General features: G+C 58.9%; 2 protein-coding genes across 3 annotated transcripts in view; one reads left to right on the top strand and one right to left on the bottom strand.

Annotated features, from left to right (window-relative positions):
• DHX32 (DEAH-box helicase 32 (putative)) overlaps positions 1-13765 on the top strand; it is a 35912-nt gene extending 22147 nt beyond the window's left edge. For both annotated transcript variants that reach the window (XM_075535062.1, XM_075535063.1), the window contains exons 3-12: positions 238-431; positions 1958-2330; positions 5383-5628; positions 6294-6393; positions 6470-6628; positions 9928-10119; positions 10645-10794; positions 11736-11923; positions 12542-12723; positions 13237-13765. In XM_075535062.1, the coding sequence (XP_075391177.1) occupies positions 238-431; positions 1958-2330; positions 5383-5628; positions 6294-6393; positions 6470-6628; positions 9928-10119; positions 10645-10794; positions 11736-11923; positions 12542-12723; positions 13237-13411 (1959 nt within the window). In that variant the 3' untranslated portion in view covers positions 13412-13765. The remainder of the gene's footprint in view (positions 1-237; positions 432-1957; positions 2331-5382; positions 5629-6293; positions 6394-6469; positions 6629-9927; positions 10120-10644; positions 10795-11735; positions 11924-12541; positions 12724-13236) is intronic.
• On the bottom strand, positions 13573-20194 carry BCCIP (BRCA2 and CDKN1A interacting protein). The gene is made up of 7 exons (XM_075535064.1): positions 19994-20194; positions 17446-17520; positions 16859-16939; positions 16570-16665; positions 16282-16457; positions 14761-14932; positions 13573-13999 (listed from the first exon to the last, which is right to left on the bottom strand). Exons 1-7 carry the CDS (start codon positions 20153-20155, stop codon positions 13829-13831), a joined length of 933 nt encoding a protein of 310 aa, XP_075391179.1. The 5' UTR covers positions 20156-20194; the 3' UTR covers positions 13573-13828.
• Positions 20195-20300: the final 106 nt, after the last annotated feature.

The raw sequence follows: 20300 nt of genomic DNA, 5'->3' as shown, positions 1-20300 counted from the left end.
GCCCTTTCTTGCGGTGATGGCCGAGCACAGGCCCAGGTGGTTCAGAGTGCCACTCAAGGAGACACACACAGCACAGCCTCTGGGGACTCAACGGTGAGACGCTCAGCTGCTAGCCGTGAGGTCAGCGGTCGGCACCCCGCAGCGGCTCCGGGGAGAATGCTGGGGCTGCCTGAGGGCCACTTGGTTTTCATGGCTTGGGGAGCGGGAGCTGACCCTGTCCGCCTCTCCGCGCTGCAGGTCCCACAGTGGTGCGCCGAGTACTGCCTGTCTGTGCGCTACCAGCACGGGGGCGTGGTGTGCACCCAGGTCCACAAGCAGACGGCCGTGCAGCTCGCCCTCCGCGTGGCAGACGAAATGGACGTCAACATCGGCCACGAGGTGGGCTACGTGATCCCCTTTGAGAACTGCTGCACCAGTGAGACCATCCTGAGGTTGGTGTTGGGTGGGGTCCGCCTGCTCTCCCCCACTGACGCTGGGTATTGGCTGGCATTCTGCGAGCCAGGCCTCCAAGGTGGGCGATGTTGGGTCACCGGCCAGACCTGTGCCGGTTGTTTCCCCACCCCTGCATCCTTGGGGACACCTGGTCAGGTTCTTCCCTGCCCCCAGAAAGCCAGGAAGGAGGTCCTCAGGCTGGACTGCACCCCAGGCACTCAGGGACACGTCTCTTCTGGGCTCTGCTGTCTTCTCTCCATCATCCAGACACCAGCAACAGTGTCAGCCTCCCCAGAAGCTTCCCTGGCCATCCCAGAGTCCAAATTCAAAAGCCCTCTGCTGGGCTTCCATAGACTCGCCATGCCCCGTCGTCCTGGCCACTCCAAGGCCTGTGGGTCCCAGGGATCCTCGCTGTGTCCGGCCTCTCTATAGATGCCCTCTGAGTAGGGAACCAAGAACTTAAACAAAAGATGAGGACAAGAAAGTTGGGGCAATGGCTGGCACTTCAAGCAGGTTCGTATCACAGCTTACCTGGAAAATGATGCTGCCTGCCCAGGCGCTCCCGCCAATTCTCAATGCTGTGCTCAGCCAAAGAGGAGCAGGGAGTGGCATCTCAGGGCCAGCCTGTCTACGTCTGGAGGTGGGATGGTGTGGTGTGGTTGTGTGTGTGTGTGTGTGTGTGTGTGTGTGTGTGTGTAAGAGAGAGGGGAGGGACGCAGTATCTTACGAGCAGGTCTGTTAATACATGCAGAATGGCATAGTCATGCTTGTACTCTTCCCTTGAACTTGTGTGTATCTTGTAGATTCCCTCCCTGATGGAAGAGATGAAGGAAATTCTAACCGGATGGGGGTTTTCAATGGTGTCGTGGTTGCTCATTGGGCTGTGATCTGCAAGGTTGGCAGTTCAAAACCAGCAGCTGCTCCTTGGGAGAAAGATGGGGCTTTGTGCTCCGGTGAACAGTTCTAAGTTCAGAAACTCACAGAGGCAGTTCTGCCCTGCCCTGTAGGGTCGCTCTGAGTCGGGATCGACTTGGCGGCAGTGAGTTTGGTTTGGGTTTGGTGGCAGTGCTCCCGGGCGAGTGTTCTACGCCTTTCTTGTTTAAGTGCACAGGAACCATCTGGGGCAGGGTTCTGTAGCCGGGGTCCTGGGGTGCAGGGGCCATCCTCAGGGGGTCCGTGGCCCTAAGAACACCGTATGCCACCTTCTCTGTTGGTGTTTTTTCCTGGTGAAGGTCTGGGAATTTCATCACCCCGGATGCAGCCACGGACCAATAAAGCCTTACCAGACCCTAAACCCAGTGCCACCGAGTCCACACCTACTCATTCCAACCCACAGTGCAGAGGAGACTGCCTCGTCTTTCTCCCACCAAGCAGAGTGGGTTCCAACCACTGACCGCCCAATCAGCGGCCCAGTGCTGAGCTCAGCAGGCCGGGCTGAGAAGGGACCGGGGAAAGGCTTGGCACAGTTGGGCCGTCGTTCCCACTCCTTTTCCCGAGCCAGCTGATGGCCATGCCATCCCTCCAGGTACTGCACGGACGACGCGCTGCAGAGAGAAATGATGTCCAGCCCATTCCTGGGCAGCTACGGGGTCATCGTCCTGGACGGCCTCCACGAGGGGAGCATCGCCACCGACGTGCTGCTGGGCCTGCTGAAGGACGTGCTGCTGGCGCGGCCGGAGCTGAAGCTGGTCCTAAACACCTCGCCCCTGCTGGTCAGCAGGCTGAGCTCCTACTACGGCAATGTGCCCCTGGTCGAGGTGCCGGCCCAGCCGCCCGTGGAGGTGGTCTACCTCAGCGGGGCGCACATGGACGCCTTCCAGGCTGTCCTGCGCCTCATCTTTGAAATCCACCGCTCGGGCGAGGAGGGTGATCTGGCTGTCTTTCTGGCCTGTGAGCAGGTAAGTAAGTAACACTCGCGCCTGCCACGGGAGGGTGGGGGTACGGCTCATTCGCCGCGTCAGTGTCCACTGCCACGCCACCTTACAGAGAGAGTACCAAAAACTAAAACAACTAAGCCCACCGCCACCGAGCCAGCCGCTGCTGACGCAGAGCCAGGCTGTGGGGCAGGGCAGCGCTGCCCCTGTGGGTTTCCGAGACTGTAAGTCTGTTTTTGTTTTTAATTTGTTATTAGTCGGGAGTTGATACGAATTTCACAGACTGTGAGTCTTTATGGGAGCAGAGCGACTCCTCTCTAGTGGGCCGTGGGGGGTTCCGCAGCAGCATCTCCACAAATAGCCCACCGCGCCTCCACAGCCCCAGAAGCAGCACTGGCACCAGAGGTGTTCCCCAGACCTCAGGAGGGTCTGGACACAGAGTGGGGAGGCCCTTTGGGGGCATTTATGGAAATCTCCTCCAAGGCCAGCTTCCTCCTAAGTGCAGGTGCTGCCCCAGTGTCTCAGGGAGGTGTGTTCCGGCCCTGCCAGACTCAACCGGCTCCAGGTTGCCTGCCTTGTGGCCAGCATCCCCGCTGGAGGCCAGGTATAGCCTGTGCATGTGGCTTGGAGCTAAGTAGCACGGACGCCCACAGGTGCACCTGCTGCAGCCAGCAGTGGTGCGCTCAGGTGAGCAGCAAAGCCTGGGCTCTATGGAGGCTCATTTTCCTAACAGATGAACACGAAACATCTCAGCCTGGATTTCTTGACCTGCTGTCTTCCAGAGGATGGAGAGTACCACTGGGCATGCCCTCTCTGCTCTACTCTCACGCTGTCAGGGGGGCGTTGGGCTGCGCCCGTCCTCCTTGCTCCACTGCCGTGGCTGCACTGCAAACCTGCCAGACTCCCGCAGGAACAGACGGTTCCACTTAGAAACTCCTTGCTTGACGTGCATGCGTGCGTGTCCCCAAATCAGAGAGCAGTGGGTTTCAGGTTGTGACCCAGTGACCAAATGGAAACCCACAAGGACATTGTTGGAGACGGGCTGTCAGGGCTGAACCGCCGTGCGGTTGGTCGTCCTACCTTTTGTTGGGTTTGGCTGTTCCGGTGCCAGGGGCCTGCCTTCCCGTGTGCGGCTGTGTGCCAGGGCTCTGCGGACATCTGTCAAGGAGATCTTCTTGGATGCACAGACTGTGCTCCTGGAGGCAGCAGTCAAGAGATGAAAAGATGCCCTGCCCTGGGCCTGTGTGCTGCACAAGACCTCTGACGTGTTGAAAAGCAAGGACGTGACTTTGAGGACAAAGGTGCGCCTGACCCAAGCCACGGTCTTTGCAGGTGAAAGTTGGTCACTGAACAAGGAAGACCGACGCAGCATCAGTGCATTTGAACTGTGGGGCTGACGAAGAATACTGCATGAACCATGGACTGCCCAAAGGACAGCCGGTCTGTCCCAAAGAAGTGCAGCCAGAGTGCTCCTGCGGCAGGACTTCATCTCACGTACTTTGGACACATCATCAGGGACACCAGGCCCTGGAGAAGGCCCTCATGCTTGGTAGAGGGGCCGCGAGCAAGGGGAAGGCCCTGGAAGAGGGCTGGAGGCAGTGGCTGCCCCCATGGGCTCCAGCAGAGAAAACTGCAGGCAGCTCAGGGCCATGCAGTGTGACGTTCCTTCGTGCATGGGGTCACTGTCGGTCAGGGCTGACTTGGTGGCACAAGCGACAGCACCTGCAGATGCTTAGGGACGGCCCCGCGCCTTTAACTGCGGGTGAAGGAACAGGGATGGTCGGAGCACTGACGCAGACTTTCCGTGGGTTTTCCCGTCCAGTCCTGAGGCCGTCACTGGGGCTCGTCCAATCTACGCTCTATTTAGCTTCCGTTTTCCTGGTGAAGATTTCCGCTTCCTCCCACTTGGAAAATTCAACATTAATTCAACCTACTAGCACCTAAAAAGTCACTTAACCTATACATTTAAAAAAGAGTGGCAAAAATACTTTCTATTCAGCATTCTGAGGAGCCCTGGTGGCACAGTGTTTGTGCATCGGCTGAAGGTCAGCAGTTCGAAGCCACAATGTTCTCCAAAGGTAAAAGACGAGACTTGCTGTTCCTGTCAAGAGTCGGTCCGTGAGACCCACGGGGACGGTTCTACGCTGCCCTGTTACAGGGCTGCTGCAGAGCAGAACTGACTCTGGCCGTGCGTGGTGTTTCCAAGAGGATGTGACGAGAGCCTCAGTGGGGTTGAGGCTTCCTTTGCTGGGAAACTGCTCACGGGTGGGTGCCTCTTCCTACCCCGCTTCCTGTGGAGCTTCCACATGGCCCAGGAGTTGCTGGGGTCCCGCTCTTTCCCCCGGAGGGTCAGTGTGAGGCTGGGGGCAGAAACAGAAATGTCACAGACACAGAGGGGCTTTGTTTGCATCATCCCGGTGGGCAGGTTTCCATGGACTTAGATCGGCAGTCATGCCCTTGGCTTGGTCAAAAAGCCTATCACAAGAAAACAAGCAAAATGGGGGTGGGGGTGGGGCCGGTTGAGCTGTCCCCGTACAATTGCCCCGTTGGACCCTGGGGTCCAGCAGGCTGGAAGGGGAGGAAGGAGTTGAGTAATGGGACGGTGGGATTGCGCGTCAAGACGAGGGTGGACGAAAGACACCGGCCATCTCTTCTCGAGAGATGTTTAGGGAAACCCTTCTTAGTGATAGAAACGGGGCTGCTGCTTGTCCTGGTCCCGAGAGGCCCTTCAGAAGGTCGACATGGTGAAAATGGACCTGCCGTGCGTCTTGCTGAGATTTGAAAAGTTGAGTGGACGTGTCGCCCCAGTGGCGTAGTTCCTGCGTGTAGCTGCGTTTCCACGTGGGGCTCACTTCGTTTCCTTTGTTCCACTGTTTGATGGGCGTCCCCTTCAGCAGCGACCTTGTAGGACAGGGCAGAAGAGCCCAGGGGCTTCTGAAAGGGCCCTCTCTACGGAGCACAAAGCAGCCAAGGGGTTCAAACTGCCGACTCTGCAGACTGCAGCCCACAGCCCAGCGCCGTCTTTCATTTCGTTGCTGCCTGCTCTCTCTCACCGATGCTGTCATTCCCCCTGCAGGACATAGAAAAAGCCTATGAGGTGGTTTGCCGAGAGGGCTCTGACCTGAGCCCGGATCTGGGCGAGCTGGTGGTGGTCCCCTTGTACCCCAAGGAGAAGCTCTCACTGTTCAGGCCCAGCGAGGACGCGGAGCACAAGGGCCAGGCCCCTCCGAGGAGAGTGGTGCTGACCACCAGCTCCGGGGAGTCTCTCCTCTGCAGCCACGGCGTCCGCTTCGTCATCGACGTGGGTCTGGAGAGAAGGAAGGTAGACGCTGCCGCACTGCCGTGGTGCACGCATGACCCAAGGGAGGACGAGGGCCCCAGGGACCGAGCCTCCAGTCAGACTGGCCGTGTGTCTGCCAGAGCGTGGTCTCAGCCAGCCGCCCCTCCCGCCCCTCCATATTCGTCCTACCTTTCCTTGGCGCCTTGGTTGCCTGGCTTCAGGTGAACTGAGCAGCTGATGGAAGGCGTCCTGGGGTCAGACGTCCGTCCTGAAGCACCTGGGGTAGGGGTGCGGGTATCCTCTGAGTCTGCTGCCCGCTCTCCTTCACTAAGGTCCCAGCAAAGCAATGATCCGACCCTAAGGGACCCATCTGCTGGGGCAGTGGGCAGGGAGAGCATTCTGTTATAGAGGATGAATGTCTGTCTTCCCCCCTGGGAATTTTGGGAAGATTAGTTTCAAGTACTGACTACATTTTAGCAAACGTTGGCATCATAATGGACAAGAGACAATTCTATCCCCCATAGAATGTGTGTGCACGTGCGCATGTATGTGTGCACGCGTGCGATGCACACAAGGAAGAGCCCCCGCTGTGCTGTGGGCTGGACATTGGCCTGCTGACCACAAAGCTGGTGTTCCAAACTTGGAGACCCATGCTCAGCCCCAGGACCGGGAGCTGCTGAGCTAAAGACACCCCCTTCCGCCTGCAGGTGTATAAGCCTCGGATACGAGCAGACTCGCTGGTCACTCGGCCCATCAGCCAGAGCCAGGCCGAGGTCCGCAAGCAGCTCCTGGGACCCTCGGCCTCAGGTAGTACAGTGCCTCCCACCCAACCCCATCCTCCAGCTGGGGCTACACCCACCTGACTGCCCCCTGCATCTTCCAGGCAAGCTCTTCTGCCTGTACTCGGAGGACTTTGCCTCCAGAGCCATGAAGCCTCTGCAGCCAGCCGAGATGCAGGAGGCCAACCTGACCAGTATGGTGCTCTTCATGAAGAGGGTGGACATCGCGGGTCTGGGCCACTGCGACTTTATGAACCAGCCAGGTAGCTGTGGGCCAGCCGGCCAGCGGCCACATGGGACCTGGTTTGTCACAAGGCACTGTCCCTGCTGGGGGGTGGCGGGGGGCTGTCGTCCAGGTGGGAGCAGATGACCAGGACTTTCTTCCGAGGGGCTGCTGGGTGGGTGTGAGCCATGAGCCTGGGGGCACAGCCCAGCACTTCACTACTGAGACGACTCCTCTTCCTATCAGAGGCCGACCACTCAAAGGGCAGGCGCCCTGGGAACTTTGTCTTGCCCGGGGAGCTGTGTGCCCTGGGCAAGAGTCCAGGAAGCCTTCATGAGGTCCTGCGGGGCAGATGCTTTTCCTCCGGAGCCCTCGTAGCACGATGGTTAAGCATGCGGCTGTTCGCTGCAAGGTTGGCTGCGAAACCCACCCGCTGCTCTTCCAGGCAAAGATATAGCCGTCGGCTTCTCTAAAGACAGGCCACTCGGAAACCGCCCACTGGCCCTGGGGTCGGCTGTGGCTTTTTCTCAGGGGGCAGTGTTAGCATTCGGCTGCTAACAGAACAGGCAGTATTCAAACCCAGTAGCGACTCTGTAGGTCAAAGATGAGGCTATCTGTTTCTATCGGTATTGATCGTCTTGGAAAGCTATGGGGCAGTTCCACTCTGTCCTGCAGGGTCACTGTGAGTTGGCACCGACGTGGCGGCCCTGGGTCTGTGCTGCCTTGTGAAAGCCTCTCTCACCTGTTGGAAATTCCCTAGAGTTTGTTTCTCTGAATCTGGGCAAACCTTGATGTGAGGGAGACGGCCCCCTCCAGTGAGGGCCCGAGAGACCCACTCTGCCCTGGACCTGGCAGCTCCTGCATCTGGGCTGGGCTGTGAACACCAGAACTCCAAAACTCATGGAGGGGGCATGGAGGCTGGTCCCCAGGAGCCACGGACACCCCAGGGCAGCGCCACAGCCTCATTTAACTCCCCAAGTCATCAGTGTCCTTCGCTGGCCTGCGAACTCTGTGTCCTGCACACCAGGGAACTGATGTGGGCTGTTTAGCGTCAGCAAGTGGCCTCAAAGCTTTCTCATGTTTGCACACCTGCCTCTTTTCAGAGGAGTGCCGACCCCACCCCACCCCATGGTTGAGCGCTGCAGCGCCCCTGCAGCTGAGCTCACTGCCCTGTTTGGCGGGCTTTACAGAGCAAGGGGTGCCTGGAGCGGACACTTCCCTGGCAGTGTGGTGCAGTCTCCCTTGCTGAACCCTTTAGATGACTGTCCTGAGGCAACTGTTAAATCTTAAGGCAAAAAAAAAAAAAGAAGGTCCTGTCACCTTAAAGCCAGACAATAGTTTAGCTTTAAAACAAAACTCACTGCCTTGAGTTGACTGTGACTCAAAACAAGTCTGCCTGGGGTACTCTGCTCCTTTAAAAGTATCTGTGCAGGATTCGCAGAGGACAGCACCCCAGGAGGCCGGATAGCACCTCAGCCGGAAGAGAGGAGGGAGGAGCAGCCCAGACAGGAGGCTGAGAAGTGGTTATGTCACCTCAAGGGGGCAACACTGTCGCTAATCAAACACACACCGGATATTGGTGGACAGTGTTTGCACCAGTCCACAGCTCACTGCCATCCAGGCGAGGCTGACCCTGTGACCCTATAGACAGGGGAGTAGAGGTCTTAACTCTTTATGGGAGCAGAAAATTTGGGGTCAGCTGTGAGGTTAGAACTACTGACCTTGCAGTTAGCGCCTTAGCATCTGTACAGGTGTCGGGCCAGTATGACTATAATCTGATCACCGCGGAGGTGGGCTCTGCCGCAGGCATGCAGTGCAAACTCCTGTCCCTGCTGTCACGGACCTGTTCCTCCCACTCCTGGGTGGCGGGCTCAGAGCCCCGGGTTCCCGGCTCCGTCCACCAGCAGAGGGGCTCCACACTGCTCCACACTGCGATGGGCTTTGTCGTTGTAATGCCGTGAGGAGCACCATGAGGGCCTCTTAGGGTCTAGGGATTTGCCTCGTTCTGGAGTCCACATTCACGGTGATGGATCATCCCCGGCTGTCAGAACACCCTTGGCTTCGGTGTAAACTTGGAAAGCCTCCCGGGCCACAGCACTCACTGTGAGAGCAGCCCGGGGGACCGGCACAGGCCATCAGTTTATTGGTGAGAGGGCACCAATCTCGCTCCAGTTCTCACTGGAAGTCAGTCTCTCTCGGTCCCCTTCCTTCCAGCTCCTCTGAGCCTCCCTGCCCTGTTCTGCTCCCGGAACTGATTGCCGGCCCGCTGCAGACGCAGGAGTGTGTCCTCAGGAGGAATTGTAGACCAAGCCTACCCTTCCCTCGGGGTAGTGTTTATCCAGATATTTGCATAATGCCAGCTACTGTGCACAGCCAGGAGGGTCAGCATTTTTGAGGTGCTCGGAAGAGGCAGGAAGTAGGACAGAGTGGTTAGGGAGCCCCGTGTGGACTCTGGTAGCACATTATCAGGACCTCAAGAAACGGTGCCTGAGGCTGTGGGCTCCAGAAGGCACAAGGGGCCCTGGACTCAGAGCCAGCACCTACTGGGCCCCTGCGGTCTGGCCGGCCAGTGGACCTCAGCCTGTAGTGTGGATCCTCACCGAGCTCTATAACCGGCTTCCCTCTGATGCCTCCGAGCACGAGGGACGCGCCCCTGAACAAGGCAAGCCCAGGCTGGCTCGTGCTGGCTGGCCAGCCTGTGGTGAGCCCCGTGGGGCCTCTCCAATCTGGAGGAAACAGTTTCACTGCAGATGGGTGCTTCAGCACAGTCCGCCTGTGCTTACCTTGCTCAACCAGGCTCACTGCCACCGAGATGATTTACTCAGTGACTGTAGGACGGGATAGAACCGCCCCCGTGGATTTCCGAGACGGTCCCTCTTTACAGGGGTAAAAAGCCTCATCTTTCTCCCACAGCACAGCTGGTAGTTTTGAACTGCTGACATAGCAGTTAGAAGTCCAACATGTAGCCACTACGTCAGTTGAGCTACCCAGGGTAAAGTGTAGGTATCTGTTTTGCAGCCCCTTGGATCCTTCCAATACCCTCCCCTCCCCCAAGGGCAGTGTCACCCACTTTGGGACACACTGAGCTGGGCCCTCAGCAGTCTCTCCACCACTGAAGGTTGCTGACAGGCTCAGCCCTGCTTCCCCTCCCTGTGGCAGGTCGGACAAAGACATAGGGAACATCCTCCTCTTGGGAGTCACTGTGCTCCACAGCCTGGCATTTGGTGCCTTGCAAACCCTCATTGCCCACTTTGCCCATCCTTGGGCAGTTTGCGGGGAGGGGACATGGGGGATGGTGCCCCGTCTTGGATGGAGCTGAGCACCACTTTCTGTGTCTAGCCCCCGAGAGTCTGATGCAGGCGCTGGAGGACCTGGATTACCTGGCAGCACTGGACAATGATGGCAACCTCTCTGAGTTCGGGATCATCATGTCAGAGTTCCCTCTGGACCCCCCACTCTCCAAGGCCATCCTGGCCGCCTGTGAATTTGACTGTGTGGATGAGATGCTGACGATTGCTGCCATGGTCACAGGTACCCTTCAGGGGCAGCTACACCTGCCGGCCAGGGCCCCCAGCAGCTTGTGAGGATGCAGAAGCCCCTCTTTGCTGGCTCACTGGCTACATGTCATGGTCCGTGCAGGTCCAGGGAATCTGGGTCCCAGGGGCTGGCCCTCCCCCAGACACTGATTTTGTATTCTGACCAGCAGAACCCTCCTTGTTTGCTTGGCTTCACTGTTCTGGCAGCCAAACTGAGTGCCAGCTTTGGGTCCTCAGCACCCCTGCCTCAGCCGCTGAGGTGCTGGGACCCTGTGTCTACCCTGTCCACAAGCAGGCCGCCGACAGGCACCAAATAGGATAGTGACCCAGCAGGAATGCCACTCTGCACAGTGACCTGGAAATAGTCTCAGAATCGCTGCCGGCTGCTCTCTAGAGAAGATGCTGGGGTCACTGGCCCCGGTATACTGCTTGGGAGAGCAGTGGACGGTTTTGCTGACCCCCTGCCCAGGGGAAGCTGTGGCTTGTACCACTGACCACCTCCACCTTTTCCACCTTCAAGCCCCTGACTGCTTCATGCGCCTGCCGTGCGGGGCTGAGGCGGCCGCCCTGGCCTGCTGGAGAACACTGCTTCACCCCGAGGGGGACCACTGGACACTCATCAACGTGTACAGGGCCTATCAAGACGTGGCTCTGACGGCCGCCACGGAGCGTAAGTGAGCCCGAGCCCGTCCCCACCCCACCCCCTTCTTCTCTGACCTCCAGGGATGTCTGTGCACCGGGTCATTTGCTCAAGCCACACGCAGCTCACTCCTCAGCCAGCCCACCCTGGTGATGGCTGGGGCAGAGACTGCCATGGCCACCCTCCCCACCTATGTCCACTGTCCTCCATAGCAGTACTGGTGCAGTACGACTCAGTTCACAGGCATGTGGATGGAGCACACACACCCTGACTCCGGTGGGCAGCCGGCTTGGCCGAGGGCTGGGCATGTGCAGCTGGAGGGTGGGCGAGGTGATCTCTACTCCTGTGAGGAGAGCGCCCCTTGCCTGGGAGAGCCCTCCCACCTGTAGCCCTTTGCTGTGGAAAGTGGGCGAGGGGACAGGCACCAGGAGGATGGTACGGGGAGACATGGGCTATGGAGCTAGACAGACAGCACCTGGGAAGTGAGCAGGGGGCATCCTCTCGAGCAGCGGATGAGGAGGCACCATTTAAATAGGCCTGAGTTGCCCTCAGTGGCCAGGGTAGCGTGGGTGGGGCCTTTGCCGAGGCAAGGCCTGGGGTCCGGGGCCGCCTATGCGGTGACGTATGGGAGGCAAGAACGCCTAAGGCTGACCCAGCTCGGCGTCCCGTGTGCAGCACAGGAGGCCGGTGTAACACGCGGACCCCGAGCCAGGAGGCCGGGGTCCCACTCCCCTCTGGGCTCTCATGTGGGCCCGAGGCATCTGCAGTTGGGGCTGTCGCCCCGTGCACCCTCACACAGGAGCCCCGGTTACAGGTCAGAGCCTGGGAGCTAGGAGCATGCTGACTGCTGCCCACTGGCCGGTGCTGTCTCCCAGCTGTCCCCTCCCTCTCGTCCCATGAGTGATCATCGTCCTTCCTCGTGGAGGTGGAGGCTTGGGTGGCTCCTGAGGCTGCCCTCTTGGTACCCCCAGAGGCTGTGGAGCTCTGGTGCCAGGAGCACTTCCTGCAGTGGTCGGCACTCAGGGCGGCCGACGCCATCCGCGCTGAGCTCACCGAGATCGTCCGGCGCATTGAGCTGCCCTACGCCGAGCCTGCCTTCGGCTCCCCCGAGAACACGCAGAACCTCAAGAAAGCACTTCTCTCCGGCTACTTCATGCAGGTGAGCAAACCTGCCTGTCCTTGGCGGGGGCCCGTGTGCTAGGTAAAGCAGAGGGGGCGAACAGGAAGCCCCGAGGACATGGACGGCAGCCACAGGCTCGCACGTGACCACTGTGAGGACACACAGAGTGAAGTTTCGCTCGTTCGCGTGGGGTCGCAGTGAGTCTGATGGCTGCGTGCCCAGTCCTGAGGGCAGTAGAACGGCCCCGTGGGACTGCCTCTTCTCTCCCTCCGAAGGCCTGGTGGGTCAAACCACCCACCTGGCGCGCCTCGGCACCACACTCCACCACCAGGGCGCCTCAGCACCGAGCAGGGAGGGTTATGGACAGTTAGTTACTCCTTTAGGCTGAGCCTAAGAGAGGGTGCTGGGTACCCCACCCCAGCACATGTTCTCCCGTGCGAAGGCTGGCACATAGAGCCATGCTAATGCACACGTCCCCGGGGAGGGGCTTGGAGATGAGCCCGCCTGTCAGTCGTCACACACTCGATATCTGGGCACACTCTCCAGTGGGCCTAGGGGCATCTCTGTTCTGTGCACCTCAGACGGACGGGGACCAGTGCACACTCTGGGCCATCCCAGGGGCTGAACGTGAGGGCTGCGTCTCCCCCCGCCCTGCAGATCGCCCGGGACGTGGACGGGTCAGGGAACTATCTGATGCTGACTCACAAGCAGGTCGCACAGCTGCACCCTCTCTCCGGCTACTCCCTCGGCAAGAGGCTGCCGGAGTGGGTCCTCTTCCACGAGTTCAGCATCGCCGAGAACAACTACATCAGGATCACCTCCGAGATCTCTCCAGAGCTGTACGTTCACAGGGGTGGGCACAGGTGATGGGTGGTGTGTAGTTCTCCGTTGTAGGACCGTAAGACTACAGGCCAGCCTGTTGGGGGCCAGTGGACTGGGTCAGTGGGGAAGCGCAGGCCAGCAGGGGCTCTGGCAGTACTGGTTCAGGGCCCATTCAGAAGGCACCGCCGCTGCATGATTGGAAGCTGCTCCCCTAGCTGTGCCCGGCTCTCGCAGCCAGGGGTGGACGGGGTTGAGGGCCGGGGGTCAGAAATATCTGGCAGGGTGGCTGGGCCTTTGTCGTCCACTGCTGGAGCTGAGCTGAGCTGAGGGTGGGAAGCTGAGGGGCTTCGGGGTCCCCTCAGCCAGAGGGCGGGCTGCACAGCCACTTGTTCTGGAAACACCCTGGGCCCAGCCGGCATTGTCTCTGCCCAGATGGCTGATGCCCGAGGAGCTCAAAACAAAAACGCATTCCCAGTAGCCTCCAGGGCACAGCACAGCAAGGTCCCCTCCACCTCTTCTCTCGCTCCCAGGTTCATGCAGCTGGTGCCCCAGTACTACTTCAGCAACCTGCCGCCCAGCGAGAGCAAGGACCTTCTGCAGCACGCACTGCACCACACAGCACCCGTCCCTGCGGCCAAGAAGGAACAGAACATGTATGACAAGGGCCCCGAGGAGGGTGCCGAGCAGAGGTGTGCCATCCAGTGAGGGGCCCTGTCACCAGGGCCGCAGGGCCCCCTCCCTAACCCCCCCCCCCAAGCACTAAGGGCCCCAAGGCTGCGGGCACTTGGTCCGAGGTGACGCAGGCACTTAATACGAGGGGTGGCCACCCTCATCAGGTGCCACGTGAGTTAACACTTTGTATTTGAAAAAAAAAAAAGTTTTTATTGAGTTCTTGAAATGACTACCGCATGTTTTCCTTCTGATTGGAAAGTTTTTAACCCACCATTCATAATCTGACCCAAAGGGGAAATCAAGTAAGCGTGCCAGTCACCAGCCCACTGCTCTACAGCCCACTGCTGTAGAGGGCCTGGCACTGAATAAAGTCTCGGGTTTTCAGTAGATGTCCACTGAGTGTTCTGGTCACTGCACGATGACGACACCCCACCAGCCCGCGGGGTCGAGTCACAGGGAGAGGTGGTCTCTCAGTCTGCCCATGATGGTGCCCATCCTGTCGGCCGGAACCAGCATCACGGTGCGCAGTGGCTTCATCGGGACGTCGTCGAAAGACCACCTGCCCCCCAGGCGGGTGTCGCTCTCCTCCAGCACTGAGTAGCTGAACTTGAGGGTGGCCTCCTAACCGAAAGACAGCCAGGGTCAACAACAGGATACCAGGTGGTGGAGGTGGCACGAGCAGGGCTCCAAGTAGAACACGCTCAGGCGGACTCAGCTGTACAAAGTACCTAGGCAGGCTCCGCCAGAAACCCGAGGGTCTCGGCACTCGAGTCCCACCGAGGGGCTCATTTTCCATGCCCCGTGACGGACGAGTGAAGGCCAGACCGTTCAATCTAGCAAGTCTCCCTCTCCCAGCCTCTCCGGCACCAGGCCCAGGAGGTATGCCCAGCCACACCAACAGCTGTGTCCTGCCTCGCTGAGCAGCTCAGGGACACACCTCCATGACAGGCTTCACTCCCTGGGAATGAGGGGCAGGGCTGGCCCTGCCCATCAGGGGCCTCATCCAGTCCACAAAACCCAGGCCCCTCAGACTAGCTGCCCAGTCGGGAGGGCACATGTAAGCAGCCAAGTGGGACTCAGGCTACATGGTGCCTTTCGAGGTGGGATAGCATGCCCAGGGGGGCAATGAGCCCTGCCAGCAGGGGGTGGGGTAGGGTGGGCAGGCAGCTCCCACACCATGAATCCACTGCCACTCACAAGTCACAGGGTGGGTCCTCCCCGGGCCCCTGCTCTCATTTCAATGAGGGGGTAGGGCGTGGGTGAGTGACGAGGCTTTGGAGCACCCGCCATGTGCCAAGCCCCATGAGCTACTCATTGCTAGGGACCGGACAGAGTGGACGGGCACAACTTACACTCCCGACACTGAGGAGCGACAGGCCCACCTCGTAGAAAAACTCCTCCTCTGCGTTGGCGAACAGGAGCTCCGCCTGCCTCTGGCCGCGCCTCTCCTTGGTCCGGGCTGGGCCCGCCTCCACAAACGTCTTGCTGATGAGAAGATAGAAGGAGCACTTCCCGCACGGCTGATTCGTCTTGTGCGCCTCCACTAGTTCTTTCCTGCAAGGGACACAGGCCTGTGCTGGGCGAGTGGCCTGGCCACCCGTGGGTCCTGCTTCCACACCATGCAGCGCCAAGCCCAGTGTGGGGCCCCGTTGGGCCTCGCAGAGGCTTCAGAAACTCGGCAGTTGTGAGAACCTAGGCTTCCAGAAGCAATGGGCATTCAAGTGACACACAGGCACGAAGCCACCACCAGTGCCCGGAGCAGAGGGCCCCAATAGTCCCCGAGTCAGTCTGCGCCCGATTCGGCAGAACAGAACCAGGACCAGCCTCTACCCAGCCTGTGGGCGGTCCTGTGCACCTACACACCATGGACAGCCTTGCACAGACCCTCGAGTGGCCTGAAGCAACGCCGTCCTTCAGCAGACACAGGCTCCGGACCAAGCAGGGCGGCTTTGCAGAACTGGAGCAGGAGCAAGCTGACCTGCTCACATCAGACCAAACACACATGGGCTGCAGCTGCTCAGAAAACGACAAGCACAATACAGGCGCCAGACACAGCATGGGTGTGTGTGTTGTGTGTATGATGTATGTGTGGGTGGGTGGTGTGTATGATGTATGTGTGGGTGGGTGGTGTGTGTGTTGTGTGTATGATGTATGTGTGGGTGGGTGGTGTGTGTGTGTTGTGTGTATGATGTATGTGTGTGTGTGTTGTGTGTATGATGTATGTATGGGTGGGTGGTCTACCACTTCACAGGACTGCGAAACCACAAGGCTTCCAGAATGATTTGAACCCAGTGCTCGAGTCAATGCTGACAGCCACACTACGGCCTGAAGTGGAACTGTCCCAGGGGGCCCCAAAGCTGGACCAGATGGAATCAGGCTGCCTCCTCTTTCTCCCTTCGAGCAGCTGCTGGGCTTGACCCACCGGCCCCACAGGTGGCAGCCTCACCAGCAGCAGTACCCTCAGTAATGCTGACGAGACCTGTCTGTGTGCCCTGTTCCACCTCGAAACATGGGGAGACCACGTCTAGCTCCCCTTCAGGTCGGCACTGGGCCTCACAGCTCTGCATACAGGTAACCTCCCTGCCCCCAAAGCCACACACCCAGCATCCGAGACTCGGGGTCACTACGATGGTTCAAAGTACAAACCCACCCCGACAGAGCCCAGGGATTTCCTGCCGTTTTGTTACTGCGAGGGTCCAGCACTCCATCCACATTACGCTTCAGTGTTTCATCTACCTCCAGACCACTGGCGCAGAAGACAAGCACAGCCACAACACTTGCTGCTCGTCGAGTAAGCCAACATGCCCACCCTCTGTGGCCCCACAGGCCAAGCTTCCCTTCCAGGCTCTGGGGGCAGGACTCGGCCCCGAGCCCACAGGGGGGCGGGCAGCCCAGGCACTCACTGCAGCTGCTGGTGCATGGGCAGGGCCACCTGGGGCGGGACGTTGATGAAGCGCTCGCTCAGGAGGAGGCCCACTGGCCGGGCACTGTCCTTGAGCAGTTTGTCCAGCCGTTCAACCAGGTCCTTCTCGCAGCAGCTCAGAATCCACTCCTGAATCTGCTCAGCACACGGGGTCCCCTGCCAAGCAAAGAGAGGCTGGCCTTGGGCTGTCGGCCAGAACCACCATGCCTGACACACGCTGATTCAAGTGTAATGTCGTTTGGGCCCAAGGAGACCCAGGGGCACCCACCTTTCTCTCTGTCAAATTTAAAAGGCTTATGAAACCGAAAACCTCGTCTTCATCCACATCCACATCGTCATCACTGTCTTCTGACACACCTGTTTGCTAATTCAAAGAGGGAGGGAGGGAAATGGCATCTGGTGGGAAGATGTCCAACAGCGAGTCTCAGAGACCAGGTCTCATGGATCTTCCTGGGCTTCTCCAAAGCCCTGCCTGGTGGCTGCCCCTCTCTCCACTCTTCCCACCCCTAGCCCCAAAGCCATGCAGGACAAGGGGCTGACCACCCTGCCCTGCCCACCTTAATCACACTCCCAATGTGGCTCTGTTCTATCAGGAGGTCTGTCAGCTCAGCCGTGTTCACGGGGGCCTTCAGAAAGAGCTGCGAGGTTAAAAGGAACATGGGAAATATAGATCAAGGTCTGGCTCCAGGAAAAACTTCTACCTCCTCTGTCATAATAAAAAGTGATGAAGTGTCAGTGTGAAAAGACATGGTCAGGATGACCCAGAAAAGCCACCGATTGGTGAAAGGCAAGACCAGGAGAACCCAAGAGGATGCCGGCAGCACACTTCAGGGCTGCAGCCGCAGTGGGGCAGGAGGGGAGGACGACGGACACGCGGCCAGGAGAAGCAAGCCACAGGACAGGGTGCAGCAGAAAGGGTCAGGTTTGCCAAGCAGATGCTCTCTAGGAAGGCCTAAGGCCCCTAGAATTTGGAGCTGAATTTGAGGAACACAGAACAGAGGCTCCAGTAAGGAGCAGGTGGGAGGGTGGGCACGCAGGACACAGTCACTAACTCCATGACCCAGAGGCAGTCTAGAGGGCAGAGGCAGCGACGCCACCCTTCCCCAGGGCGGGCCAGGAGAGACGCAGCCGTGAACGGCCGTACCTGCTGCAGTAGCTTCTTGACACCATCGTAATCGCTCGCTGCGATGGAGTACGCTTCAAATTCCACGTTCACTTCCTGTAAGGAACAGAAGGCCGCCATGCACAACTGTTTCCACCGCCCTCACGCGGGGCCCTTTCATGCAGCTCCTCATGTGGCGGGACCCCCAATCATAACACGATTCTCGTTGCTACTTCGCCACTGTCATTTTGCGACTGTGATGACTTGGGCGCCCCCTGTGAAGGGGTCGCGGCCCCCAGGTTGAGAACACTGCTCTAGAGAACGAAGGGAGCTCTTCCCCACTCAGGGCACTGGCTTCTCCTCTCCTACCTCCTCCAGTTGTGCTGGCTCCTCCCTAGCTCTCAGTCCCCCACAGCCAACCACTGACAATGACGGGGAAGGGGCAGGGAGAAAAAAGTGCTCACTTAAGCGGGGGCTGGGAGGGGCAAGGCCCGAGAAATCATCAATCCAGGCTCACATCTCACACGCCTCACCAAAGAGAAGCGTCCCGGCCATCACCTTAGGGAGGAGTTCATTAAATGCGTGGCCACAACTGCAGGCTAATTTCTCAGTTGATCATTTTGAATGGCCTCCGAATGACATTAGAAACTTCCAAAGGGATCCTTGGCGCGCGCGCGCGCGCGCACACACACACACACACAATTGCCTGCCCTTGACTAAGTTTTGAAACTGTCAAGGATGACAAGACTAAAACTGCCACTTGTGGCGTCCATTTTCAGATTCCATTTCCAAGCACCCCTATCACCCCCTCACTCATTTTACACAAAAGCCTCCAAACCACACACGGAGGACCTGCCTGCACTCGGGGGTCAAACAGCACCCCAGCAGCTGAAGAAAGGGGAGGCTTTACAGGCTGCCACAAGGGTAGGACAGGACAGGACCACTTCAAAGGGCCTGGGACTGCCCAGATCATGGGCAGAAGGCGGCGAAGGCTGGCTTCCGGGTCCACTTAGTAGTACTCAGGCACCAGCATGGATGAGGGGGCTTCAGTCCCGTGCAGAAACTTCCTGAAGTTCCCTCACAGATGACTGTGCAGGTGGAGAGAACGCCAGCCACAAGTGACAGCACAGGTTCAGGACACACGGCATTAAGGAGCCAGCCAGGGAAATAAGTGTCAAGGTGCAGCGATATGTGCACTAAGAGCCTCAATACCAGGCGGGGCTGAGGGAAGGGACCCTCGGGCAGGGCGCTAACCTCTGGCACCAGCACAGCGGTCCTGGGTGAGGAGCAGACACAGAGGGGACTTGAGTTTGGATTTGCACACTTCTGTTGCCTTCTATCAGGCCTCAAACTTCTCACACACTCCCATGGGTGTTGTGGTGGTTACATCACCTGTTGTCAATTTGAGACTTGAGACTGAAGAGGTGGAGTTTAGACTGTCAATCGGGTCACAGCTTGATGACCTCATCTGGAGGCACAAAGGAGATAAATAGCTCGCTGGAGGCAGGACACGGGCTCACTTCCTAGTAGACAGTGAATCTGACAAGACACATGGAGCTAGGCTAGTGTCCTGAGCTGGAGGAGCCACATGGAGACAGACCCCTGCCAGCGCTGAGATGTTTACAATGTCACTGGATCCACAAGACCTCTGATCCATTCGCCTATGATCTTCCTGCATTTGGTGTCATTGCATGTGTTTCATGAGTCTGAAGAGAACTTTATAGACTGGTATAGGACATACGGGCTAACATCGGACTTATGGACTTGATCTGGACTAGGCTGGGATATTTTAATGTACAAAACTCTTTATCTAAAGCTCTTTATTATACACACGAGACCTACAAATTTGTTTCTCTAGTCTACACAGACTAACCCAGGCAGGTGTGACATATCAAGTCCTGGGTAAACTCAGCTCCCGTTACCAGCAAGCTGAGGCAAGGGGGAAGATGGCCCCAAACAGATCACAAACTCATTGTTGGAGCCTCGAACTTACTCCTGGGAAACAATTAAGTCCTTTTCTGTTGCTTTTCCTTGTGTCCTTCCCTTTTGTCTGGCTCACCTCACCGGTGGCAATGGCACCCACCTAGTGGCCACCAGACGGACACACTGCCCAGCACCTGCTGACCCGTTGGTACACCAGGAGGCTGCACCTCATTCCACCGTGGTGGACGACAATGTCAGGAGCAGGGCACCACGGGGCTGTATGTGGCCCTTAGCCAACTTTCCACTCAAAGAAAACCAAGCATAGGCTTCTAAAGTCAACAGTACCCCGCCCCGCTCGTGAGAAACGAGCTCTTCTGAACCATCGACGACGGCGCCCAAAGCGCAGCACCGGCCCTGGCAAAGTCCGGGAGGTAGGAAGCGGCCGGGAGGAGCGGCGGTGGCGCCGGGGAGCCCAGGGAGGAAGGGGCGAGGGCCGCAAGTAACGTCGCCAGACAAGCGGACACGCACGCGCCCCCAGCACTTTCACCCAAAGCTCAACCAACCGTCCCAAGGGGGCGGGAAGCCGCTCTTCGGAGGCGCTTGCACCTGGCTTGGAGGGCCGGTTTCTACCCGGATGTCAACAGACTGGGTAGCGAGTGCCGCTCACCTCGTCTATGACGTCGTCGTCGTCATCGTCAACGTCGCTGTCCTCCCCTTCATCCTCTTCCTCCTCCTCGACTTCTTCTTCCTCCTCGCCGCGCGGGGCTGGGGCGCCGGGCGGCCGCGGGACCCCGTTGCCCAGCGCTCGCCTCTTTGGCCTGGAAGCCATGCTGCCGCCCCGCACACTGCGCCTGCGCAGTGCCCGCCCCCGGCCTTCCGGGCCGACCCACTCAGGTCGGGGGGCGGGTTCAGGAACCGCGAACTTCCGGGCCGACCCACTCAGGCCGGGGGGGGGGAGCTCAGGAACCGCGAGA

The sequence above is a fragment of the Tenrec ecaudatus genome, chromosome 16 (genome assembly GCF_050624435.1).
Source record: "Tenrec ecaudatus isolate mTenEca1 chromosome 16, mTenEca1.hap1, whole genome shotgun sequence".
Taxonomy (NCBI): domain Eukaryota; kingdom Metazoa; phylum Chordata; class Mammalia; order Afrosoricida; family Tenrecidae; genus Tenrec; species Tenrec ecaudatus.
This window is presented reverse-complemented; position numbering and strand designations above follow the sequence as displayed.